Source organism: Cyrtonyx montezumae, unplaced genomic scaffold (assembly GCF_038088225.1).
Source record: "Cyrtonyx montezumae isolate F1298 unplaced genomic scaffold, pur_monq_1.0 scaffold_21, whole genome shotgun sequence".
NCBI classification, from domain to species: domain Eukaryota; kingdom Metazoa; phylum Chordata; class Aves; order Galliformes; family Odontophoridae; genus Cyrtonyx; species Cyrtonyx montezumae.
This window is the reverse complement of record NW_027071948.1, coordinates 4,374,527-4,400,952: the sequence shown is the minus strand read 5'-3', so window position 1 is coordinate 4,400,952 and position 26,426 is coordinate 4,374,527. Positions and strand designations below refer to the sequence as shown.

General features: G+C 45.5%; 1 protein-coding gene across 5 annotated transcripts in view; it reads left to right on the top strand.

Annotated features, from left to right (window-relative positions):
* Positions 1 to 25,361, top strand: part of UBR4 (ubiquitin protein ligase E3 component n-recognin 4) — a 66,844-nt gene extending 41,483 nt beyond the window's left edge. For all 5 annotated transcript variants that reach the window (XM_065738123.1, XM_065738122.1, XM_065738121.1 and 2 more), the window contains 36 exons: positions 486 to 571; positions 935 to 1,022; positions 1,151 to 1,344; positions 2,199 to 2,438; positions 3,535 to 3,673; positions 4,285 to 4,410; positions 4,587 to 4,715; positions 4,946 to 5,289; positions 5,507 to 5,597; positions 5,963 to 6,047; positions 6,322 to 6,449; positions 6,673 to 6,802; positions 7,028 to 7,185; positions 7,473 to 7,582; positions 8,049 to 8,190; positions 8,983 to 9,064; positions 9,970 to 10,143; positions 10,311 to 10,432; positions 10,819 to 11,016; positions 11,122 to 11,202; positions 12,810 to 12,897; positions 13,284 to 13,411; positions 13,824 to 13,931; positions 14,087 to 14,206; positions 14,895 to 15,085; positions 15,418 to 15,591; positions 16,120 to 16,219; positions 16,548 to 16,766; positions 17,036 to 17,149; positions 17,408 to 17,550; positions 17,822 to 17,947; positions 18,464 to 18,658; positions 20,156 to 20,380; positions 23,500 to 23,590; positions 23,880 to 24,042; positions 24,922 to 25,361. In XM_065738123.1, coding sequence (XP_065594195.1) covers positions 486 to 571; positions 935 to 1,022; positions 1,151 to 1,344; positions 2,199 to 2,438; positions 3,535 to 3,673; positions 4,285 to 4,410; positions 4,587 to 4,715; positions 4,946 to 5,289; positions 5,507 to 5,597; positions 5,963 to 6,047; positions 6,322 to 6,449; positions 6,673 to 6,802; positions 7,028 to 7,185; positions 7,473 to 7,582; positions 8,049 to 8,190; positions 8,983 to 9,064; positions 9,970 to 10,143; positions 10,311 to 10,432; positions 10,819 to 11,016; positions 11,122 to 11,202; positions 12,810 to 12,897; positions 13,284 to 13,411; positions 13,824 to 13,931; positions 14,087 to 14,206; positions 14,895 to 15,085; positions 15,418 to 15,591; positions 16,120 to 16,219; positions 16,548 to 16,766; positions 17,036 to 17,149; positions 17,408 to 17,550; positions 17,822 to 17,947; positions 18,464 to 18,658; positions 20,156 to 20,380; positions 23,500 to 23,590; positions 23,880 to 24,042; positions 24,922 to 24,986 — 5,097 coding nt within the window. In that variant the 3' untranslated portion in view covers positions 24,987 to 25,361. The remainder of the gene's footprint in view (positions 1 to 485; positions 572 to 934; positions 1,023 to 1,150; positions 1,345 to 2,198; positions 2,439 to 3,534; positions 3,674 to 4,284; positions 4,411 to 4,586; positions 4,716 to 4,945; positions 5,290 to 5,506; positions 5,598 to 5,962; positions 6,048 to 6,321; positions 6,450 to 6,672; positions 6,803 to 7,027; positions 7,186 to 7,472; positions 7,583 to 8,048; positions 8,191 to 8,982; positions 9,065 to 9,969; positions 10,144 to 10,310; positions 10,433 to 10,818; positions 11,017 to 11,121; positions 11,203 to 12,809; positions 12,898 to 13,283; positions 13,412 to 13,823; positions 13,932 to 14,086; positions 14,207 to 14,894; positions 15,086 to 15,417; positions 15,592 to 16,119; positions 16,220 to 16,547; positions 16,767 to 17,035; positions 17,150 to 17,407; positions 17,551 to 17,821; positions 17,948 to 18,463; positions 18,659 to 20,155; positions 20,381 to 23,499; positions 23,591 to 23,879; positions 24,043 to 24,921) is intronic.
* Positions 25,362 to 26,426: the final 1,065 nt, after the last annotated feature.

The following is a 26,426-nucleotide window of genomic DNA, read 5'->3' as shown; positions in this document are numbered from 1 at the left end:
CTTACAATTGGAGAGGGGATTTTTCTTCTGTTGTGTTGTGGATTGAAAACTGTTCCTCAGGAAGTCTGTGGGTAAAGTACTGCTAGCCCTAATGCTAGCTCCAAGTTATAGATTTGATATTTCAGCTCTTAGAGTTGAAACCGTGACTTCTCAACAAAGGAAGTGGTGGAATTTCTTAAGGGGCCATGGACTGAGAACAGATAGTTCAGATTCACTGATAATTGCATGTGTGTTTATGCAGAGATGGAAATGCCCTATGAATCTTGGCAAGCATTTTCAGTCTGGCTGTGACAAACAGCACTGTTGTTGTGGTAAAGGTCTAATTTTAGGATCTGTTACATTCTTGGGTAATGACTTAACCACAGAAATACCTATGGGTATAATGCATGCATCATCTGGGGGACTGAGCGTGCCATGTGATGAGAAACCTTCATAGCATTAAAAGAAAATTGCTGAGCAGACAATATTTCCTAATTGTATTTCAGTTGAAGGAGTACTCCCAGAAGGCTGTGGAGATCCTCCGGACTCAAAACCACATTCTTACCAACCACCCTAACTCCAACATTTACAAGTGAGTTACTTGTGTCTTTGATCCATTCGCTGAAGGAGCTTTTGAGCAGAGGAGCTGTGATCCACAGAGGAATACATAATTCTTGTAATGAAATGGTGGTGGAGAAAGGACCCCTACTGAGATTACATGCTTGCTGCAGCTGGCCTTGAGAGAATAGCAAACTCCTTTCTGCAATGTGAAAAAAAAAATAAAAGAAAATGTGTTCGTTGGCAGTGGTTTGGCTTTAGCATTTTTGCTTTCCTTTTCAGTACATGTTAGAAAATAGTAGGAACAATTGGAGAATACAGATTTGCAGAACTGTTAATTGTGTTCTTAGTCATACCTTGGTGGTTAATTGTTTTATTTTCTTCGCTTTTGTTCCAGCACACTGTCTGGGCTGGTAGAATTTGATGGCTATTACCTAGAGAGTGATCCTTGCCTTGTCTGCAACAATCCAGAGGTGCCCTTCTGTGTAAGTACTGCTGTTCTTAAGCCCTTTCCAATTAGTTACAGGGATCCCACCATTTACAGCAGCCGTGTTTCTGTATTTCTGGGAGCTGTGATCATATTGGCAGTATCTCTTTATTTTTGTCTTCTCAGTATATTAAGCTTTCCTCCATTAAAGTGGACACCCGGTATACTACCACCCAGCAAGTGGTGAAGCTGATTGGCAGCCATACCATCAGCAAAGTGACAGTGAAGATAGGGGACCTGAAGCGCACCAAAATGGTCCGAACCATCAACCTCTATTACAACAACAGGACGGTGCAGGCCATAGTGGAGCTGAAAAACAAGTATGTTCATCCATGTGTTTTGTTGACCTCACGATTTCTGGGGAGGTGGATGGGTTGAATCCGTGTTGTGTTTGGAAACCAATATTAATACCAAGAACAAAAATCCGGGGAGTTTTGACTTGGGAAGGAATTGGGACTTTGCAGTTCATCCAGAAGTGTTGAAAGTGTTCACATTACTCATTCGAAGCCATACAGTAGAATTAAAATCAGAAGCTGGATGGCATAGCTCTCAACTGCTGCTCTACTCAGGAAAAAAAGGCTTTTTCAGTACGTTGCTCAGTCTGGAGCCAGTTCTGCTTATATGCTTTCCCTTCTCACTTCTTGAGATCTTCTCACCAGAATCAGATCTCTTTGGCTTAGGGATTAATCTGTGCCTGCTGTTTATTGCTTATTTGAAGTCTTAATCTTCTGTGACATCACAAGTGGCTGCTGTGGAGAGGATTATGATGTCACAAAGAGAGGATTCTGACTTCAGGTTGAGAATAAGCAGTGGGAGTAGATGAGATCTTTAGAAATAAATATCCTGTTTTCATGCAAATGTCTTTACTAATAAAAAAAAACGGAGGTGAAAATCCCTAGAAAATGTCTGTAGAATTAAAGTTTTTTCCATGAGGCATCAACAGCTCTCTAATCCTAAACAGTCTCTCTCTATGAAGAGGATAAAGGCTTAAAATGTATTTCTGGCTACATATCATGTCAATACAGAAGCTAAGGAAGCGAATCCTAGAACTGCTCTCCATTCATCCCATATAAAGTAGATTTGGAGCCGAGGCAGTTGTGCTTGGCTTCTCTTTGTGCGTGGGCAGGAGGGTAGTTCCCCGTTGGAAAACGACGTGCTTTCCTTTCTCTCCCAGGCCAGCTCGATGGCACAAAGCCAAAAAGGTCCAGCTGACCCCAGGCCAGACAGAGGTGAAGATCGACCTGCCTCTTCCCATCGTGGCTTCCAACCTGATGATTGAATTTGCAGATTTCTATGAGAACTACCAGGCTTCCACGGAGACCCTGCAGTGCCCTCGGTGCAGCGCGTCCGTCCCTGCCAACCCGGGGGTGTGTGGGAACTGTGGTGAGAACGTGTATCAGTGCCACAAGTGCAGGTAGGTCGTGCCAGTTCCTCCCCACGGAGCCCTCGTGCTGCTGCCCACGTTGGATGTGTTCAGCAGAACACCCCACTATTGAAATGCACCACTCTGGTTAATACGAGCACGCAATCAAATTAGTGAGAAGTATAAAACAGGCTTACAGAGGGATTTAGCATTAATGCAGGCGAACAAAGGAAACCCGATACGACAGTGCTGGAAGAATGCTCAAGTTTTGAACCAAGCCCTCAGAAGTTTAAAACAGCACATTCCCCAAAGGAGGTCATTCTTGGCCTGCTTGGTTAAAGCAGGAGCTGGAGTTCAGTTGTGGGAGGGTTTCCCCCTTCCATGATCCCCAGTGTGGTGTGCAGGATGGACAGTGCTCATTTGTCTGTTCAGAGCTTTTGTTGTGTTCTCCTCATTCAGAGCAGGGCTCAGGGCTTAATTTACTGTGTGCTATTCAGGCTTTCACTACAGAATCACAAATCCTCCTCTTTTGTGAGTTTAGTTGCCTCATCTGGTGTCTCTTCTCCCATTGTGTTGTCCCATATTCTTCTCAAATCTGCTAGGGATTCAAGGTGTTTAGCAGATTCTTTGCACAGATCAGTTGATTATCGGTCTGTTGAAGGGTTTCCATATCATGTAATGAAGTCTGGGAGCTATAAATCAGTTCATGTAATGCTACTCTAGTCTGCAACAGGGGATAATAAGTGTGCTGCAGCTAGTCCCACTGCAGCTGTGTAGACAGTAAAAGCTGTTCAGAGCCTAGACCTTACAAAACTGTTTCTTTTAATCTGTGTCCTCATAAAGGGCACAGTGCCCTCGTCTGATCTTCTGCAGGGAATTACTGTTGTTGAAGTGGGATTGTTGGGCACAAATTCATGCCTGTTTCTACTTACTGGCCAGAATGTACATGGATTTTTTGGTGCCTAGGTTTTGATTGTCACATACCACACGTGCTTTGTTCATAACTGCTTCCTTAAGGTAGGTCAGATGTTTTGGGGGCCATCCTTCTCCTTTGCTTGATTATGAGTGCATTCAGAGCTTGCTTTATTCCCCCAGGCACCTCAATAAGCTCAGATGTATTCTCTGACCTTTCTGACTTGTCTTTCAGGTCCATTAATTACGATGAGAAGGATCCCTTCCTTTGCAATGCCTGTGGGTTCTGTAAATACGCTCGCTTTGACTTCATGTTGTATGCCAAGCCTTGCTGTGCAGTGGATCCCATAGAGAATGAAGAGGATCGAAAGAAGGTTGGACTAATAGAGGATTCATTAATGAAATGTTGTATGTCTTGGCCAAGTCAACAGCATAGAGACATCAGAGGCCCATCTGTCTTGGGAGTAACATGAAAAGCAGTGCTTCTTCAGTGCTTTTTACTGACTAATGCATTTTCTCTAATTCTGGTGATCTCTCAAAATCCTCATTCTTGTCTCTGGCATTTTGAGAAGTATGGAATGCAGTCCTTTATTTACTCTCTTGATCCACTAAGTAGTTCATTCTTCAAAGACATTATTCGGTGCTTTGCATACAAACTAGCTATCTGGGACTGCATCTCTTCATCATGCTGTGCAAGACAGGTTAATTTGGGTTGCACTATGTACGTTAGCATCCCATCTCAGGAGTCCTGCTAATGAAAGAGGAACCCATTGCAGTATGCACAGCGTCAGTGTGGCCCGTCCCAACGTCTGAGTGTGCAGATTACAGTGTTGGGCACTGGATGCTTCTGGAAGAAGCAAGCTCACACTTTTAAGTAACCCAGAGAGCATCAAAAGATGTGGAAATACTTGGATGTGTAGTTCAGTAGGATTAAAAATCTTGTCTTAACATAAACCAAGAGTTTCCTTTCTTCTTTTATTCTTAGGCAGTAACAAACATCAACACACTCTTGGACAAGGCTGACAGAGTGTATCACCAGCTCATGGGACACCGACCTCAGCTGGAAAACCTTCTGTGCAAAGTGAATGAGGCAGCTCCTGAAAAGCCCCAGGTAACAAGGGACAAATGGAGTTTGCACAGGAAAAACCCTCGCAGGAGGCAGGCATGCAGGACACTGGCACTGACAAGGACAGCTGAAGACCAGATTGCCTCAGATGCTGCTCTGCAGTGGTTACTTTTTGTGTGTAGCTTCTGTGTGTGATTCCTTCTGTTTCCCCTCTGTTGCAGGATGAATCTGGTAGTAGTGGAGTGATCAGTTCTACCTCAGCTAGTGTGAATAGATACATACTGCAGTTAGCCCAGGAGTACTGTGGGGACTGCAAGAACTCATTTGATGAACTTTCCAAAATCATCCAGGTATGATGCACTTTGATTTGTTATGTGTAAAGTGAACAACAAGCCTTAAAACAGAGCAGATCACTGGGAGTTAGGCTGATGTTTCTAATGAATTTCCCAAGTCTGTAGGATTTCAAGTTTTGAGAAACTCAATGTATCTCCATAAAATACACAGTGGAAATAATCTGTAAATAGGTTTAGCGACTATGTGCTGCTTCTCAATTTTCATTTCTCCTCTTCTGTGTTTCCAGAAAGTATTTGCCTCTCGAAAAGAGCTCCTGGAGTATGACCTTCAGCAGAGAGAGGCAGCAACCAAGTCCTCACGGACCACCGTCCAACCCACGTTCACTGCCAGCCAGTACCGTGCCTTGTCTGTTCTAGGCTGTGGCCACACGTCGTCCACAAAGTGTTACGGCTGTGCCTCAGCTGTCACTGAACACTGCATAACGTTGCTCCGGGCTTTGGCAACCAACTCTGCCATCAGACATATCCTCGTGTCCCAGGGCCTTATCCGAGAACTGTTTGACTACAACTTGCGGCGGGGCGCGGCCACCATGAGGGAGGAGGTCCGGCAGCTCATGTGCCTTCTGACCAGGTACGGTTTGATTCCGTGCTCATAGCCCTCTTCTAGTAAAAGCAGAACTGGGGAGGAGTAGCTCTGTATTGGGGGGGAGATCCTACATCAGCAAACTGTAGACCGTCGTAACCACTTGCTGTACGTTTGTCATCAGCTAAGCTGAAATCCCCAGAGCTTTTGGTATTTAGCAGGAGCGCAGCATGATAGTGTGTTTTCTTTTTCCTTCTGCTATTAGGGACAATCCAGAAGCCACACAACAGATGAATGATTTAATCATCGGAAAGGTTTCTGCAGCTCTGAAGGGACACTGGGCAAATCCAGACTTGGTGAGAGACTCCAGTGTTTTCTTTCTTTTTTTTTCTGACCCTCTACAACTGCTGGTGTATTCCAGCCAGTGCATTGTCTCTGTTACCATAACCTGTAATACAGAGAGCTTTTTGTGTCTTGATAGGATTTAAGGTAAAGGACATTACATTACAGTAACATGTTGGCTCAAGCTGCTCTACCTGACTTAGCTGTTGTTTGCAGCTCACCTTGCAGCTCTCTCAGGCAGATTGTCTGTCAGCTCAGTTGGGGATGGGACTAAATTTTACTTAGTTAGATGTGTTTTACACCTGTATTTTTAAATGTCAGAAGGCAAAAGGGCCTGCTGTATTGCCTTCCTAAGCTTTTAACATGTCTCATCTTACAGGCTAGCAGTCTCCAGTATGAGATGTTGCTGCTCACAGACTCCATCTCAAAAGAAGACAGCTGCTGGGAGCTCCGACTACGCTGTGGTGAGCTGAAACAACTACTGTGACAGCTTTATCTTAAAATACCATGCCTGGCTCTATGCTCTTTGTCTCCAGGATCTTGAAACAGGAGTGCTAAGAAATAGAAAGGTGGAAGTGTGTAAAAAACAAAAAAACCCCAACATTTTTCATTCTTGGCTCCATGAGAATGTGATGGCTTTGCTTCAGGATATGAGCTTACTTATTTCCAAGCATTTTTAATGTGCTGTACAGAGCTGTAGAGGTATCCCATGGTGGCATGAAAACGTCTCTCTTTCAGCTCTCAGCCTCTTTCTGATGGCAGTGAACATTAAGACTCCCGTGGTTGTTGAAAACATCACCCTCATGTGCCTGCGCATTCTTCAAAAGCTAATCAAACCACCTGCTCCAACCAGCAAGAAAAACAAGGTAGTACCTTAGAATTTGAGCAAAACATGTGAAAGTGAGCTGATGAGAGTCTGCTTTTTTGGGGCATGCTCATGGTGCTTTCACCAGTTTTGTGGAATCAAGTACAGATTTTTGAATACAACTATAATTCTGACAAAAGCAATATTGGTTGGCTGCTCCTTGGCTGTAATTTAGTTGCAGTTTGTGGCTTTGTCAAGAATCATAGAGCATTTTTGTCTGCTAGGATGTGCCTGCTGATGCTCTCACCACTGTGAAGCCTTACAGCAATGAAATCCATGCACAAGCTCAACTGTGGCTCAAGAGGGACCCCAAAGCATCGTATGAAGCTTGGAAAAAGTGCCTCCCTGCCAGAGGTAGTTCTGTGGTTTTAACTGTGCAGTGTTATGAAAGAACACACGTGCTTCTGTCGAGTTGTGTTGACTTCTGTCTCTGCCATCTGATACCATCTTCACACTTAACCTTGCAGTCCGTGGAGATGGCAGCACTGATCTTTCTAAGCTGCGTTGCTCAACCTCTGAGCAGAAAATGCACTGTGCCTGAAGATAAGCATTTCTCTTGAGCTGTGTTCACTATTTCAGGTGCAGATGCCAATGGGAAGTCTCCCAGCAAAGCAGAGCTTCACCAGCTCTATTTGTCAGAAAAATACGTCTGGAAATGGAAACAGTTTATGAGTCGGCGTGGGAAGAGAACTTGTCCTCTGGATCTCAAGCTGGGACACAACAATTGGCTGCGACAGGTAAATGTGGGTGAAAGCTCCAGTGTGAAATATTGGCCTGTCAGCACCATGGGGCACAGTTAATCACCAGGGAATGTTGATAGTTTGCCATATTTTATGTACGGTGTGGATTAGTGCATGGCATAAACGTTTGGATGTAGAGCATCATGTAGGCATTCTCTTAGAATCAAGTCTTTAGAAGAACAAGTGCCATCAAGTCACCAAGCTGTCCCAGGCGTATGCTGCCTCCTTCTAGTGAGGTATCTCTGCTTATCAAATGATACCTTATTTTAATGCTTTTACTCTAGGTGCTGTTTACTCCAGCCACTCAAGCTGCAAGGCAGGCAGCGTGTACGATTGTGGAAGCTCTGGCTACCATCCCCAGCCGCAGACAACAGGTCCTTGATCTCCTTACGAGGTATTTCCATGATGCCACCCTTGGCAGCTCCAGGATTATTTTTCTCTTAATTCCCGTGAGAATCATTCCCTTCTTCTTTTATCACCTCCGTCGATAGTATACTTCGGATTGACATGTTGTTTTGTGCTGGATTCCTCAACTTAATTAGCTTGGTGAATAATGTTCTAGGAAGACTTTCTGTTGTTGCTTGGCAGTGTGTATTTTCCAGAGGTATGCAGATGGTAATGAGCTGCACGGACAACATTTTCCTGGTCTTTAGACTGCAAGATAACAGGGGAAACTCTTCTAACTAACATCACATAACTTAGCACAAGTGACACTATTAGCACAGTTGGTCACCATCTTTGTGGGACAAAGTATCACTTTAGCAGTAATGAATACTGGTAATGCTGTTAGCTAGGAAGGATGGAGAGTGAGGGAGCTTGTTGCTGTGAGGTGGCTGTCAGCTTGTGCTTCTCTTTACCAGCTACCTGGATGAGCTGAGCATTGCTGGCGAATGTGCTGCCGAGTACCTGGCACTGTACCAGAAACTCATCAAACCTGCCCACTGGAAAGTCTACCTGGCAGCCAGAGGTGTTCTGCCCTATATTGGCAGCCTCATCACTAAGGTATGGACACGTTTGGAGGAACTAAATAGTAGCAGAAAGTTTGTCCCAGACCTGTCAGTTTGTCTGCCTTTTGTGCTTTCAAATCTTCATCTCTTTGTTCGTTGATGTCTGTTGCCAGGTGTATGAATTTCACACTTCTGCCCTGTCATCTCCTAACAGAAACAGCTGCAGTGGTTTCAGCCCAGCAGTAGCAGGCCTCTGTGTAAACTGCCTGGTACATAATAAACTGCTAGGTGGACAGCTGTGCTAAGGGGTATAAATATTGCTGCCTTGACTTGGCATCAGGTCCAAGCAGAAAGCTGCCTTAGCTGCCAGGCTGGACTGTGAAAGCCCTTCATTACAAGGGAAGATTAGGTGCACTGCCATTCCTTGAGCATGAATTTACAGCCTGTTGGAGAGGAAACACGTTTAAATTGCAGTTGTCAGAGAGTTAGGTCTTAAGACTTTGCTGGTGAGAGCTAGTTGTTGTGTGTTACTCCCAGCTGCACTCCAGCAAAGGTGACAAATTCAGTGTGAGTGTAGTTCATCATGGAGGGCCACTAGAGCAAAAGAATGCTGATAGTCATGAGGTAGCTATAGGTAGAAGATAAAGGAAGATGCTTGGATCAGTTTTTCCCTCATCACTGCTGCACTGCAGTTCTGGTCTCTGTGGTTGACTATTCTTTCTCTATGTTCTCTTGTGCCCCACAAGTCAGTGTGTGTGTGTTAGGTTTCAGTCTGTTAGATGCTCACCAGCTCATCATTATTGGCATTGCAGTTTGTTGTCCTAATGGACTTGTTAATTACTTTCAGGAAATAGCTCGTTTACTTGCCTTGGAGGAAGCAACGCTCAGCACTGATCTGCAGCAAGGATATGCCTTGAAAAGTCTCACAGGTATTTGGTGGTATCAGTGCAATTCGTGTAGTAGGATTGGAGACAGGGTGATCATTCTTTGTGACAGCATATAATGAAATTTCTGAGAAGTGATTCAGTGTTTTGCAATTGTCAGCATTGGATTTTTGCCATCAGTTCAGCGTTCAGTCCCAGAGTAGATTTTTTCCATGTCTTTTGTGGTCAGTTTCAGTGTTCAGTTACCTAAACTGTGGTAATGTATCATGAGCAAAGTTTGTCATATCACTTTTCTCCTCCATTTCTTGTTTGTATTTATTGACCACTGCAATTCATGGGGCCTGCTGGTGGTTGTTCCTCACTTAATGTATCGTAGCTTTTCATTGTTTAATCTTCTGGTGTATGCTTTTTTCCAAGGCTTCTTGGAAATGGGAGTGTTTTATATTCACTAGGTTGCTCTTTTTTCTATCCTCTTGCACATTCTTCAAAAATGAATGGCCTAACTCACAAGGTGTGGCTTCTAGTCAGAAAAAAACATGTTGATAGGTGCAGTAGGAAAGAATTCAAATGTCCACTGATCCTTTGCTGTAGGAACAGCGAGTATGGTGATGTAACTGATGAGTCACATCATCAGAGGCAGCTTAAACATGATAAGGGGAGCAGTCATTTGGTTTTGAAGTATCTCAAAACAGAAAAAGTGCCTTTTCCCCATTCCTTCACCTTGTTCCCATGTGGTGTAATTTGTAGGCAGTTCATACAGGCCAGGATTTTTGCCTCCAACCATTCAGTTCTTAGACTTGAGTTTTAAACCACAAACTGACAAGAGGAAATAGAACAAGCCAGTTCATCATACTGTTTTATACTATTTTACCAGTTTGCTATCCACATGAAATTCAGAGCCAGGAACCAAATTCTCTTTCCCTCTTCCTGAATATCTCATTGCTTTATAGGTCTCCTCTCTTCCTTTGTGGAGGTGGAGTCCATCAAACGACATTTCAAAAGCCGCCTGGTGGGTACTGTCCTGAATGGGTACCTGTGTTTGAGGAAGCTAGTAGTACAGAGAACAAAGCTCATTGATGAGACCCAGGACATGCTGCTGGAGATGCTGGAGGATATGACAACAGGTAAAGCCACCTTGGTTCCGTAAATACAGGCTCTTGGTCAAGCAAGATGAAAAGCAGATAGTTACAGCCACATAAAGAACTTCTTCATAGCAAGTTGTTGAGTTTTTTATGTCTTGGACACCATAAAACTGACTCCTGTCAGTAGTAATACTTCTTTTTCTTGGCAGGCACAGAATCTGAAACCAAAGCATTTATGGCAGTATGTATAGAGACTGCAAAACGGTACAGCCTAGATGACTACAGGACTCCAGTTTTCATCTTCGAGAGATTGTGCAGTATTATCTATCCTGTGAGTATGCAGATGGCTGCAGCATGGTGTATAAAATCAGAAGTGCTAGCATGTTGTCAAAGTGTAACAGTCTACATTAATGATTTAGTGTGAGCCAGTGTGAAACTAGCCCATTTGGGGAATTCAGTAGTGAAGTTTCCTACTTCGGCATGCTCTGTGGAAAAAAAAAGAAAGAAAAGAAAAGAAAAAAGCAGAAGTGTTGCTTCGTCTTAAGAAATTTGTTAACTAAGTGATATATATGTGACTGTGATACAGCAGGATACAGCAGTGATGGAAGCACTTAGGGTTCAAGGGACATCCTGCCAATTGCTACCATAAGAATGCAGAAATAGGAATGTGGCTAGAAGAAAACTCCTTTACTCTGCCTCTGCCCTGTTGTTCTTTAGGAGGAGAATGAAGTAACCGAGTTCTTTGTAACACTGGAGAAAGATCCTCAGCAGGAAGACTTCTTGCAGGGCAGAATGCCAGGAAATCCCTATAGCAGTAATGAGCCTGGCATTGGGCCACTCATGAGGGACATCAAGAACAAAATCTGTCAGGACTGTGACCTGGTAGCTCTGCTGGAGGATGACAGTGGAATGGAGGTGAGAATGCATGAGTGAGGATTTCTTGCACAGATGTGTGGGGATGTTTCTGGGCAGCTGATGCGTTGTGGGCTTGTTCTCGATGTCTTATTTTTTCTCTTTCAGCTTTTGGTGAACAATAAGATCATCAGTTTGGATCTGCCTGTGGCTGAGGTCTACAAGAAGGTGTGGTGTCCTACTAACGAGGTACGCGTTATCTTGATATAGGTGTACATTAACACACAAAGCACTTATCCTTGATATCAAGAACAGATAAATCACAAGGCAGTATTTATTTCCTGACGTCGAATTTCTTCATATAATTGCTCAGCACCTGTCTTGCTCTGTTTGGATAGTCAATTCTGCAACGTAAGTGATGTAAAAGAGTGTAATGCTGACCCAGGTGAGTGTGTTGAACTTACCTGTGTAGTTTATCAGATACCTGACCTGCCTTCTTGAGTGACTAACTTTCTTACCTTCCTTTAGGGAAGGGACTGAGCTTTGTGTCACTTCCTTTCAAAGCACGTTTCACACTCTATAGGCACGTGGCAGCTTACTGCTTGCTTGCACCCAATTGCTCCATCAGTCTGTACTTCAGAGGTGAACCCTGATCATTTATGTCGAGAGAGCATCCTTCATTCCTCTATTTCTTTTCAGCATGAACAGGGGAATGAGATGCTGGTCTCAACCACTGTGGTCCTTCTTGAACTCAAGTGCAGTCCCAAAGGGAAACAAGAGCACCCGGGGCACACACTGCCCCAGCCCACGTGCCCTCTGAGTAGCACCCGATGCTCTGCTCTTCTGAGATGCAGTGCTGGCAGGGAGAGGCAGTGTGTGCTCAGCATTACTGTCACCAAGCAGCTTTCATCTGTCTTCTTTTGTGAGCACCTCCGCAAAGCACTTCTGGAGTGGCAGCTCGTGTTCCCTAGGAAATAGACAGGCTCACAAGAAAGCAACCTCAGGCCCCTTTTTGTTTCTCTTGTCTCTCAGTGGCTTTTTTTTGTTCATCTGCCATTTTACCAGGGCCCCTGTGGTGTTAATTGCTGGTCTCTAGCGTGGCCTTTGAGCAGATCTTCCCCCCGGGGCTTTCCCTGTGCTTATGTATTTGCTGTGACATTAAGCACTGCTTATTCCACATTAGGCTTAGTACACTCTCTGACAGGTTTTCTCTCGCAAGGTCTCCTGCTCCCAAATCTGGGATTTTTCTTTTCTGCTTTTTATTCAGACCTATGGATTAAAATGGAAAGTTTAGTGATATGCAGTCAATATTTCCAGCTGCAAAACTTGCCCTTTCCAGGGCAGCAGCACTGCCCTTTGGTGGGTTTGGTTGTATTATAATGACATCCCATCTTACTCCTCTTCCATTTTCCATCACTGCAGGTGTTATCTGCTTGAAAGCATTCATCCAGTTAGCTTTTCTTGCTTCATTTAGTGGGCCATGCCTGTTCCCTGTATTTTCCAGGTGCACTGTGATACCCTCAGTGAAGCTGCTCTGAAAAGCAGGTGTTTCTCTAGAAGTGAACACATGTTTTCCTTGCCTGCATCTTTCAGTAGTGCTCAGGGAAACCATTGGAGGAGACATTAAGAGGAGGAGGCAGCTTATTATAGGCTGTCCATCTATCTGGGCAGGCAGATGGATGATTAATTGAGGTTTTTGCTGTTAGTGGCTTTACTGTTTTCCTAATTCACCTCAGTAAGGGGAGAATGAGAGAGTGAAAGATTTCTTCATGTTGCCTTCTGCTGTCAAGACAAATAAAGGATGTGTATGTGTGTCCACAGAGGCACAGTTAATGTAATGCTCTCCTTTCTTGCAGGGGGAGCCAATGAGGATCATTTACCGCATGCGAGGGTTACTAGGAGATGCCACTGAGGAATTCATCGAGTCTCTTGACTCCACCACTGGTAATGCACTTGTCTCCTGAAAGCTGGGATTAGATTTGAAATCTGAAGTTTGCTGCAGAGCAATGACACTATTATCCCCATAGCTTAAAGTTGATTGACGTTCCTTTTGCTGTGTATACCTGCTTCTCCTGGTGTGGAGGAGGATTTTAACAGCACTTCAAGTCTGTGCTTTGAACATGAACACTCGCATGGCACATGGCTGCTCTGCCTGGCCCTCCTTCGTGTTCCTGCTCATAAGTCTTTTCAAATTTGACACAGTTGATGTGACTTGAACTGTTGGTAAATGTGCACTGCTGTGCTCTGGTTTTCCCTCACTGCTTCATCCCCTGTGGGCTGCCAAACTGTGGCTTTTTCCTCTGTTCTCATGATCTGCCTCTGTCCTGTAGATGAAGAGGAGGATGAGGAAGAAGTCTACAAGATGGCAGGTGTCATGGCACAGTGTGGAGGCTTGGAGTGCATGCTCAACAGGCTGACAGGAATTAAGGACTTCAAACAAGGCCGGCACCTCCTCACCGTGAGTCTCAATTTCTGTTCTTTGGAATCAGGAGTGATAGAGAATTCCACAGGTATCAGTGAAGTTTCCACTTCTGGCTGCCTGCTTTGCATTATGTTTTAAGTGTTGGAACAGAAGTTGCAGTTTACTAATTTTCTAAAAACTAATTCCTTCTTTCCCTCGTCTGTTCCTCTTTGTTAACAATTCTTTACACAGGCTTTGAGGTAAGACCCTGGCACTGCTGCCCAGAGAAGTGTGGGTGTCCAAGCTCATGGATGGAGCCCTGAGCTGGTGGGGGGCAGCCAGCCACAGCAGGGGTTGGGACTGGGTGGGCTTCTGTGGTGTTCTCTGCTGTCTGGTGTTTTTAGTTTCGGCAAAATCCCAGTGCTCATTTTGAAGGAACCGTAGGGAACATCTTCTCTGTGTTTTGTAGGTGCTGCTGAAGCTGTTCAGTTACTGTGTGAAGGTGAAAATAAATCGTCAGCAGTTGGTCAAGCCGGAGATGAACACTTTGAACGTCATGCTGGGAACTCTCAACTTGGTAAGGACATCCTGGACTTCCATGAAGTTGTTCTATGTTCTATGGACTCCAGTGAATTTACACTACCTCTGACTGTCATGCTTATTTATGACAACTGCAAGAGGTCTTACATGCTGCTGGATGGCTGTTTCAATAACTGCTGCTGTCTTCTCCAGGCTCTGGTGGCTGAGCAAGAAAGTAAGGACAGTGGAGGAGCAGCTGTGGCAGAACAAGTGCTCAGCATAATGGAGATTATACTGGATGAATCCAATGCAGAACCTCTAAGTGAGGACAAGGTGAATGCCTGGGGCTCACTGCACAAATGGAAATATTGAGTGGGATTCAAAGCTTATGAGGATCTGATTACAGGGATGCTGAGCTTCAGGAGCTGTAGAGGTGTGCTAAATGGGAGCCTAACCCTTGTTACGCTTGCTGGCGTGTCTTAGCAGGCCTCAAAGGTAGGGCAGGAGGAACCAAAAGCACTGCAAAGCTTATTTGGGATGATTCTTGCAAAGTCCGGGTGGGAGTTAGTAAGCACTGCTTGGATCCTTTCCCTGGTGCTTTGGGCCACAGGCAATGAGAGGCAAGAAAAGACGTGGTTCTGCCTTGTTTTGTCATGTGTTTTTGTACGTACTGAAAACATGCTTGGTTTTACAGCTAATTGAGGATAAGAACTGTATCTCAAGTACGCTGAGAACAAAAAGAGTTTCTTGCTCATCATTTGAAACTGTTGTTTTATAGGAATCTGCCTTCCTTTGGGCTGGGATTATTAGGCTGGAAAGTACTCTAATAGTAGGTAGAAAAAGTTAAGTGTCAGCTAGGGGAGTTTTGCAGCCATTCCACAAAGCGTTTGGAAATGAGAATGAATTTTGAATTCATCAGGGGATCTTAACAGGGCCTAGAACTCTAACCCTTCAAGACTGGAATCTTTGAAGAGTGTGGATTTATTCCTGAACGTTAAGTTGTGCTTTTCTTCCTTTGCAGGGTAACCTTCTCCTAACTGGTGACAAGGATCAGCTGGTGATGTTGCTCGACCAGATTAACAGCACCTTTGTCCGTTCCAATCTCAGCGTCCTGCAGGGCCTGTTACGCATCATCCCTTACCTGTCCTTTGGGGAAATGGAGAAAATGCAGATTCTGGTGGATCGGTTTAAGCCCTACTGTAACTTTGATAAGTATGTCATACTTCAACTAAAATCACATGAAATCAGATGCAGTGATAGGTCTGTGCCTTTTTTTTCATCGATGTTTTGGTGTAATACAAAGCCTCGGAGATTCCTGGTTCATTAGCTTAATTTCTTATTTCATTTCTTAGCCATTTAAACAAATACGTGAGCATGTAGCTTGGATAATGGTGCTTTAAAGTATATTCTGAGATGACAGGGGTCTGAGTTGGTTTTCTGAGTCCCTGAGCTGTAGTATATATGCCTTCAATGATAATGTAATGAGAATTACAGGCAGGGATTTTTGGAGAACCTCCAAGTCACCATTTGTTCTCCCCTTTCAGGTATGATGAAGAGCATAGTGGAGATGATAAAGTTTTCCTGGATTGCTTCTGTAAAATAGCAGCGGGAATAAAGAACAACAGCAATGGCCATCAATTGAAAGATCTCATCCTGCAGAAGGGGATTACACAGAACGCCCTTGACTACATGAAGAAACACATTCCCAGTGCAAAGAAGTAAGAGTCACTGCTTAATGAGCGTGATAATCTCAGACATCTTTGTCTCATTTCTTCATTGCCAAATGCAGTGATCTTCAAGGATAGTTATTAACAAGTCTGTGGTGAGAAGCATTGAGACTTGGTATTGCTGAGATGCAGAGGATTCAGTGAGACAGTGCTACTGTAGAGATAGGCAAAAAAGCCTGCAGTCATCCCATTTGCTGCCCATCACAGCTGAGTATCACGATGCCTGTGTTTTCTGTCTTTTCCTTACTTATGACACTGAAACAGAGCTTTTCCTGCTGCTGGGCAGCTCACAGACATAAATCCCAAGGCTGAGAGTTGACAGTCCAGCTATTAACATGCACAACATGGAAGTGAGAGTGTGAATGTCAGTTCATTAATTAATAGAGAAGGGACACAGGGGGAAGGGTGCTTGTCTTGCTTGCAGCCCATGCTCTGCAAGCTGTGCAGCTGGCTGAATGCCAGTGGCCTTTTTGGAACGGGTGACTGCCCTTCAGCTGCTGCCTCTTTTTTTCCATGCAGTTTGGATGCAGACATATGGAAGAAATTCTTATCTCGACCTGCACTTCCTTTTATCCTGCGCCTGCTCCGAGGACTTGCCACGCAGCACCCTGCTACACAGGTAAGTGGACCACATTCACAGCTGGGCTGAGCATGACTGGGCTGGTACACTGCTTCTTGTGATCATAGCTAAGCATATTTCTCTGACTCCACGCTTTCTTTTGGGCTTGGAGAGACACACTATCATGGTAATGGCCAATGCAGAGGCAACTTTACGTGGTTTTAAGGCCCAGGTTTCATAATGTTCATAAATTAAGTCACTGCCATTGGCAAAACAATTCTTCTAGATCAGTGCTTGTGCTCAGCTGTGATGGGTGGGATCAGAAAGACGAGTCATCGCTGTGTGCGCCCTTTTTCTGAAGAAGGTGCTGCATTTCAATCTCTGCTAGGTGCTGATAGGCACAGACTCCATTACCAACCTGCACAAGCTCGAGCAGGTGTCGAGTGATGAAGGGATTGGGACGTTAGCAGAGAATCTTCTGGAAGCACTGAGGGAACATCCGGAGGTAAATAAGAAGATCGACGCTGCCCGGAAGGAGACACGGGCAGAGAAGAAGCGCATGGCCATGGCAATGAGACAGAAGGCCCTGGGCACGCTGGGGATGACGGTAATGTCTGTTTGCACTGACGACAACTAGTGATCTAATGGTCTTTTATTTCTGTCCTGCTAAAACTGCCACACGGGGAATTGTGTAAAAATGATTTATTGACAAATATTGCAGATCTCCAGCCCACGGTTCGCCTGGTGCTGCTGGGAGAAGTAAATATGGTTGCTAATAGCAGGCTGGGAAATGGGTTGGGCATTCCTATTACAGTGGTGGGGATGGTGCTGCTCGTTATTGCCTTTTTGACCTGCTGGTGTTGTTTTCTTTTCCAGACAAATGAGAAGGGGCAGGTGGTGACCAAGACTGCGCTGCTTAAGCAGATGGAGGAGCTCATAGAAGAGCCAGGTCTGACGTGCTGCATCTGCCGGGAAGGATACAAGTTTCAGGTAATAGTGCAAAGCCTTCTCTCCACCTGAGGGAACTCGGCGTCCAGTTTTGTGTGGCCCAGTGCTCTGGGAGGTCAGGAAGTCCCAAGTTTGGTTCCTGGGGTCCAGAGGTGGTTGGGACGTGGAAATGTGTTTCCAGTGAAAGCTGGGAAAAGATGTACTCAATAAATGTAGGTGAAACTCAGTGCAGTGTCAGAATGGCACAGTGTGAACTGTTCCAAATGTGAATGGCCTCTAACACAGCTGTTGTCATTGCAGCCTACAAAGGTCCTGGGTATCTATACTTTCACCAAGCGTGTTGCACTAGAGGAGTTTGAGAACAAGCCCCGAAAGCAACAGGGGTACAGCACAGTCTCTCATTTCAACATTGTCCATTACGACTGTCACCTTGCAGCTGTACGGTACGTTCTGATGGTAATGCTTATGTTACTTCCTGAGTTTACATGCGAACACATCACCTGGCTTTAGAATGGGTTTGCTTAGGAATTTGTTACTTTGCAGCCTGCAGATAGCTGTGGTCTTCTCTGCTGCAGTCTGATTTAATGTGATTTAAACTCCAGGTCGGACCTGGAGTTTAAAGGAACTGTGGAATTGCCAAGTTGTTCATATTTCCTTTGAAAAAATCTTGCATGCTTCTAACTTTCCTGGGTGTGGCTTGCCCCCTCCATACAGACTTGCTCGTGGCCGTGAGGAGTGGGAGAGTGCAGCCCTACAAAATGCCAACACCAAGTGTAATGGGCTCCTGCCAGTCTGGGGACCTCACGTCCCAGAGTCTGCTTTTGCTACTTGCTTAGCACGGTGAGTAGAAGCTGTTACTTCTCACTGGTGTTTTGCATTTGAATGATGTGAGACCAACTGATTCCTTTGTGTACGTTTCTATATCTCTGGATGCTAACGAGTTACAGTGGCCTGACCACTTACCTAGAATGCTTGGAGGTGGTTCATCCTCTTGTCCATATTCTGGTTCACTTTGTGAAGGGCTTGTACAGTCATGTTAAAAGTTAGGAGTTGCAATATCTCTAATGCATTTCAGCCAAGGAGCCATATCCCAAGCCCTAGACATGGGACAGTAGTATTGATGTGTGTAAAATGTGTATGCACATGGAATTGGATTGGCTGGAGTAAGCTCAGAGCCTCCCTCTGGGGAGATTTACCAAGTGTGTGCATCTTCATATTCCATTTGTTCTACAGAGCTCTGCTATGACATCCTTGCTCAGATTCCGCGTTCTAATTGATTCACAGCGCGGAAGAAGAAACTTTATTAAAAACCCTTTACAGACTCTTAATAAAATGGCACTTCCTGTTGTTTTTCAGACACAACACATACCTCCAAGAGTGCACGGGGCAGCGGGAGCCCACCTACCAGCTCAATGTCCATGACATTAAACTGCTATTTCTGCGTTTTGCTATGGAGCAATCATTCAGCGTAGATACTGGAGGAGGAGGAAGGGAGAGCAACATTCACCTCATTCCATACATCATCCACACGGTGCTCTACGTCCTCAACACGTCAGTATCTTGTTCTTAGAGGAAGAGCAGTTGGGAATTAGCTTCCCTTTCCATTCTAGGTGTAATTATTACCTCTGGGGGGTGCAAAAGGGCTATTAGATTAAAGGAGCACTCCATATTCTGGAGTGAATGGTGAGGAGAACCTGTGAAGAGGTAATTGTCAGTTGCAAACAGCCTTGGTATAATTTTGGTCTGACACGATAAGCACTGATGGGTTTTGCTTCTGCTTTTACATGCTGGAATTCTCCTGTAGCATTCAGGTTTGTCAAAATGTCAAGGCAATCTTAAGATGAAATTTATTTTTAGCAGTAGACAGCAATGTGTGAATGTTTCTGTTGAGGTGTTTCATTAATATCTTATTTACACAAAGCAGAAGTATGAGGCTTTGGCTTGACACTATGTCCAAGTGTCCTTAGATACCAAAGTGCTTCCAGATACACGAGCTGGTTCTGATAGTACAGCTTCTGTGCAGAAAGACAATGCCCTTCTGTCATTTATTTTTGCAGTTAGATACTGAAAGGTAGTATTAATGATGAGATGCTATAAATGTTATAACACATGCCTCTTAAAGCCAGCGTCGTTCCTAATGGAGCGCAATGAAACTCTGCTGCCTGGAACTAATCAACATTTTGGCTGTAATGCAATTTGTCTATTGTTTTTAATATCTATCTCCAGATCCCTGTCCTTATTGTTTTTCTGAGTCTCTCGAGAGACAAATAAATGAAACTCTTCTTTTCATCTTGTAAGTCTGCTTAGTGGCACCAGCGAGCCCAGCACCCGCTGTGTGTTGTGTGGAAATGCATTATGTTGTTTCCAGGCATTATTATTTTTTTTCCTGAAGTCATGTTTGGTACTAAATGCAGAGAATAAAGAGCTACTAGTTGGCTACCAGCTGCATCATGTGTGCAAGACACCCAGACACAGCTTTTTCTGCTAGGGATACTGATTTGAATCTCCTGACAGGGAGAGCACAGTTAAATTTAAGGGAGAGCAGTGGGCTGTGATAATTGCTGCACATCTTCACAGGTTTTTACACAACTCTTCTCCAGGAGACTGGAGCAGGGGAAAGGAGATAAACATTCATCCACAGATATAAAATATGGAAGCTTACAGTAAGCACACAGTCTTTTTTTTGTTTTGAATTGGCCCCTATCTCCTCCTTGATTGCTTTTGCAGCAGATGAATTACTCGGATCGATCCCGAGGTCTGACTGCAGGAGCAGTTGTGCTTAGTGTCAGCTGGGCAGTGGTTCAACCCAGCTCATGGGATACCTGGCCTGACTTTTTCCCCTAACAGGAGGAAAAATAGCTTTACAATATTATTGTCCTGCTGGGGCAATGCCAGCTGCCTTGCAGACCTCTCATACTTAGGGAAGTGAGTTTGCTAGGCTTCCATGCTTCACTATGAGCAAAGGCACTCAAGCACTGCATGAATCTGAGAAGCAGCAAGCAGTATGCAAGATCCAGAACAGTTGCTAAAGCTTTTCTTGTGTTTCAGAACTCGGGCAACCTCGAGGGAGGAGAAAAACCTCCAGAGCTTCATGGAGCACCCCAGGGAGAAGTGGCTGGAGAGTGCCTACGAGGTGGATGGACCCCATTACTACACCGTGCTGGCACTGCACATCTCCCCCCCTGAGAAGTGGAAAGCCATGCGAGTGGAGATCCTCAAGCGACTCCTGGTGACCTCCCACGCCAGGGTGGTGTCACCAGGGGGAGCCAGCAGGTCAGCCACCACCCTGCTGCTGCTTCCCCTGGCTTCTGCAGCAGTCAGAGCCACGTGGGGAGCTGAGGAAGGGAGCACCATTCATTTTGGAATAGCTGGTGTTAACCCTTTCTGAGTAGCTTTGTGTTCAGCATTGCAGAGGTGTGAGCAGGAGCACTGAGTCTGGATGATTTTTCAGGTGGATCTGACAGTTGTTCATAGAGTTGTTAAGGTTGGAAAAGCCCCTCTCAAATCATTTAGTTCATCACTACCACACCCAGAGCCACAGAATCACAGTCATTAAAAATCAACTCTAAAAACCACTAAAATTGACAAGTCCAACCCCAGCCCACCCCCACCAAGCCCAGTAAGCTGTGTTCCCCAGTGCCACGTCCCCACACTCCTTGAACACCTCCAGGGATGGTGACTGCACCACCTCCCTGGGCAGCCTGCACCAATTCATCACTGCTCTTTGAGAGAAGAAATTTTCCCTAATGAAACTTTCTGTGCTTCCCTTTGTGAGGAGGCTCCTTCTATTCTCTTTATGATCAGTGCAACAGCTTCCTTAAATAGAAAAATAGAAATAGAAATCAAATGCCATTGCTTTCAAAAAAGAAAAGAATCAATAGCAGCTGTCAGGCACTTGAGAAGCACGAGAATAAGTGGCTCTGCTGCCTGACAAAAGGAAATATTTCCAGAGCAGGAAGGGGAATTCCACTTTCTGAAAAGATGATTTTAAATAGCTGTCATAATTAGGAATGCATTCATTATTATTCTAAGTCGTCTTACAGGGCATTCTTACTCTGATGACATTAATTACGTGTTTGATAAAGTCATTACATTGTAGTTACATACAACACAGCGTGCATCAATGCTATTAGAGGCATCAGAAGAGCTTCCTTGCCCTTAAAGGGTCTATTGTATTGATTGCTGCGTTACTTTCTGCCGTTCCAGCTCAGCCTGCTCTGTGTTGGCTCCCATTCCCCTGCCTGAGTGCTGGGAAGGGGGTGCAGTTACAGGAGATGCTATCTTGGAAGGTTGCTTGCTCATGCTTTCATGTGGTCTGCAGAAGAGAGGGGTGAAGCAGAGCCCCTGTGTGGGTTTGCTGGCGTTCCCAGCCCTCAGTGCACGGTGCTGTTTCTTTCTCAGGTTCCCTCCAGGCACGTAGGTGATAAAAGCAGACTGAAGTGCAAGGAGCTTCCACCAGCCCCACTATCTCTGGGATTGCAGGGGAGAATGCTCAGCAATAGCTCTTGGGAATGATGTCAAGGTTTATTCAAGGGCTTTCTTTAATCCCTGCAGACTAAGAGAGCACAAAGCCTTCCACTGATAACACCAGCTCTGGTTTCCAAGGTCTCGGCTTATTTCTTCTTGTGGGAAATCTGGAGGAGGGTGATGGACAGCAAAACGCTGCACAGACAAGTGCCAGTACCTATCAGTGAGGTGGTGAGGAAGCTTGTGGCTGTAACATCAATGTGATATGTCTGCATTTAAGATAAGAATTAGCATTCCTTGTTAGGAGCAGTGCAGAGCGTTAGTGGGAGCTCTGCTGTTTGCAGCACATTTGAGTGCTGGATAGAAACAAGGGCCCACTGCCACCTTTGCTGGCAGAGATGCAGGAGAGTCACTATAGCAGCTATCAGCATCTGAAAGCAGCTGAGCATCACCTCCAGCACCCAAAAAGGAGCCTGGAAATCTCATCAATGAGGATGCAGGGAACATTGTGCTGAGTGAAGGTGCCAAATGCTGCCCGTGTCCTGAGTCCAGGTGTTGTAACCTCAGCACCCTTTCTGTCCTGTTAAGTGTGAGACAGATTTGGGGAGAACTGAGCCCAAAATGTGGGATCTGTGAATTTTGACAGGTCGTACTCCATCTTATCCTCCCCAGATGAGAATAAGATGGTTTGGTGGGCATGGTGGGTTGATGGTTGGACTTAATGATCTTAGTGGTCTTTCCCAACCTTAATGATTGTATGGCTCACGTTCATGACCAGGTGGCAGTATCACATGAAGCAGCTGCTCCACAAGGAACCTGCCCAGACTGAACCCACAAGGGCCTTTTAGTTTTCAATTAAAGGAGCAGACAGCAATTAGATCAAAACCAGTCACATAAAAAGAAACCCTGGCTTGCAGTATTGGAGACTAGAATTAGCCTCGTTCCACACTGCTCTTCTTCCCGTGCAAACTTAGTCACCTTTACTAATTGGTTTGCCTTTAAATAATGAAGCCTAGCTGCCACCCACCAGTGTAATGCAGCTGATGGTCAGATGATCAAGCTGTCCCTGTCCACTGGAGGGGAGTTGAACTATTTGACCTTTAAGGGTCCCTTTGAACTGAAGCCATTCTGTGAATACCCTGTATCCTGTCAGTGGGAGCTGGGCTGGTTGGATACCCAAAAAAGGCCATTTTCAAAACTTCTGAGTGCTGATTGGAAGCAGCTGGTGACAAAGGTGGCTGTACCTGAGAAAAGCATGCAAGAGAATTCCAAAGGCATGAGAGCTGCTGGCAGGAGGCTCAGCCCTGCCACGACCTGTTGGTGATTCATCCCACAGGCTTTGGGAGTTGGTGCACCATGACAGCTCTGTGCCTTTTGTGGCATTTCTGCAGCTGGATGGTGGACATCCCAAGGCACAAACCCTTCCTGGCCATACAGGAATCAAGCAGTATTAATCAGAAATTGCTCCATTTCTCCAAGGCTCCTTTTTGGAGCTGAGATCAGGTTCTACCATTCCCACAGACTTTGCCTGAGTCCCACGTTTCCTTATTTCTTTGGGAATCCACTATACTGCAGCCAATGGACATTCGAGTGAGGGCTGTGCATTATTTCTTCAGCTTTGCTGTTGACTTCCTACGCAGCCTTAGCAGTCCACTTCCCTCTCTGCTTGTTTTCTCCCTGTGAAACACGTTTTTTTCTTGGCTCACCTGCTTTGGTAACACCAGGTACAGCTCACAAAGCAATTTCCTAGCCACAGGAACCAGTGAGCAGAGGATGCTCAAGGTTTGTCTCGTGTCCAAGAGCACATAGCAGAGCCATTCCCCACGCACGTTATTGACAGCTCTGGGGCCGTTTATATTCATCACATGGGTTACCAAAGCATAATAAAGTGATTAACTCCAAGATTGATTTCATTATCTCCCTAGATTGGCAGATAAGGCAGTGAAGGAATACGGAACGTACCGCTCCGGCCTTCTCTTCTGGGCCCTCGTAGATCTCATTTACAACATGTTCAAGGTAAGAGAACTGTGAAGGTTCTGCTTATTTATCAACCAAGGGTGTTCTGAGGGTGAGGAACGAGGTGGGGGCATCCACCAGATAGCTTAAAGCTTCCAAGGAGGGTTAAATAAATGAGGGTGAGAAAGGGCCTCATTGCATTCTCTACAAAGAGGTTGGGAAGTCATCAATGGGGTAACTTTATAATGGGACTTGGGACAAATCCAGTGCCAGCAGGGCACGGGGTCAGAGTCTGGAGTTGTTCTTCGGACCGATTGGCACTGAGTGGTCCTGTTTTCTCCTCTTGCAGAAGGTGCCTACCAGTAACACAGAGGGAGGCTGGTCCTACTCTCTAGCTGAGTTCATCCGACACAACGACATGCCAATACACGAAGCTGCAGACAAGGCCCTGAAAACCTTCCAGGAGGAGTTCATGCCAGTCGAAACATTTTCTGAGTTTTTGGATGTGGCTGGTAAGCGTGTGCTTTGCTTTCCCTTTTATAGGCTGCCTCATTGCAACTCGTGACTCCAGACAGCAGCATTCCCGACGCAGCAACCAGGGAGGGGAGGAGACCTTGGCAGCCAGCTATGGCCTCAGCTATTTCCCAAACACGTTTGAGCATCCCCAGACAGGAAAATTTCTCTCACCTGATCCCACACGTCCTCCCCCTGCTCTGTTAAATAACTTACATCACAGCATAAGGATGTTTGGGGGTATATGAATCACAGAACCATAGAATTGTTTGAGTTGGAAGGGTCACTTAAATGCCATCTGGTCCGACTTCCCTGCACTGGGCAGGGACACCCACAGCTCTGTCAGTGCTCAGAGCCCCTCCATCCTGAGCTTGGGTGTGTGCACCACAAATTTGGGCAGCCTGTGCCTCACCACCCTCATTGTAAAGAACTTCCTCATATCCAATCTATATCTCCCCTCTTAATCAGAAACCATTTCCCCTCGTTCTGTCACAGCAGATGGAGGAGCAGTGGCTCAGTGCAGTGGGAGTTCCAGCTGGTGGGTTTTTGTTATCCTTCAGCCTCTCAAAATTCACCTGCAGAGGAGTTGCTTTTCAAGAGTTCCCAGTGCCCCACAGTCTCATTTTCCACCGTATGGAGCTAGCTGGGTCTCTGCAGCAGCTCTGTTCCCCAGGAGCTCTGTTCCCTGCATGGTTTTAACTCACACAACTCAGCCCTGTGCATTCAGAAGGGTTTATCTTCGTTGGTTCCATACTTAAAATAACAGTGCAGCTGTCATTATTAACTTAGTGTCCACACACCCCAGCACCAATCTGTAGTGTCGGCTGGAGAAACCGCTTTTTGGAGCTAATTATTCTCTTGTCTTCTTCTGTTTAAAGGACTCCTATCAGAAATCAGTGACCCCGACAGCTTCCTCAGAGATCTTTTGAATTCCATCCCCTGAGCCTCCAGCACAGAAGTGATGGGCAGAGACCACACTAGCTTGCCTTCCACCCCCGTGTTCCTCCTCGTGCAGTCTATCCCTTCCCTGAGGAGTGCTGCAGTTGATTGGGGTTTGGTTTGGTTTTGGTTGGTTGGGTTTTTTTTTGTTTGTTTGTTTTTGTTTCTTTTCCTTTTGTTTTTATTTTCTACAGGGGTTTTCTTCCCGGAGTGATGTGGAATTTAGATTTGTTTTATCTTTTATTTCAGTGCTTCTGTCTGTAAAGCTTTGTGTATTCAGCTGGTTGAAAGAACTTGTACAGAGAGGAATCCATACTAGTAAATCTTAATGCTTTAGTGTGCACCTCTTTGAAGTTAAATAAATCAAACAAATAAGTAAGATGAGTTTGAGGAGTATTTTAACCTAAATGCTGAGTTCTTTCCCATCTTTTCTTTCAGAGCTCTTTGTTTCAGGGCTCAGAGCTGCTGCTGTTCCTGGAGATACAGGAAGCAAAAGCCTTGCAGGGAGCAGGCAGGCTGCAGTCACTGATGCACACACACAGAGCAAGGTTTCCCTTGTGGGATGTGAGCCTTAGAAACACGTGGGTTGCACGCACAGCCCCTTCCTCACACCTGGCCAAGGGGAGCTGTGTACCACGGACTCTGTCCTCACTTTGCTCTCACCAAGGCTGTATTCAAAGCAGGTGTGCACGTGGGCAGCAGCATTGCCTCTCTTCTATCCAGTACAGTTTTCAGCTTTGGAAAATGCATGGAAAACAGACAGCACGTGCTTCTAGAGCTGGATGCTCACTCTTTGCTGTGCCCTGACCCAGAGCCGAGTGCCTGCTTTGGACACAGCCCTGCCTTTCTCACCGAGCTGTGCATGATGGTAAGCTGCCTCCACCACTGCTGTCCTGTAGCCCACCTGCCACCTGGCTGAACTGGAACCCAATAAAGCTTTCCCTGTCTTCCTCATCTCTGTTTGAACTTGAATTTCTGCAATCCTAACGCAGTCCCATCACCGTAACTAATAATTATTTCAGAGGATGAATAACTTGCCAGCCCATTTGATGCCTTTTAGTGCTGAGCATGTGCTGTGATTTGGCAATGAGCAGATGGGTGATGGTGATGTGTTCTTCTTCTCACCTCTGCGGGTGCTTATTTCACTCCTCTGCCTCTGTCCCTGTGTTCCCAACTAGGGCTGGGTCTCTGCTTTGTGTCTCACTGCTGTTGCCCTGATATGTTTTGATTACAGCCGAGCACAAACACACCCCAGTGCCTCTGGGCACCACGGAGGATTCCCAGCAGTTTTTCCGATGTAGAAGTCATTTATCTCCTTGTGTGCTGCTTTGTGGGTGCAGTGTTTGGGTCCCACCTTTGGGACATCGGGGTGGGAAAACTTCTGGGTGCTGTTCAGGTGAATTCAGGGCCTCACAGAACTCCCAGCAGGGCCAGGTCTGCAGCA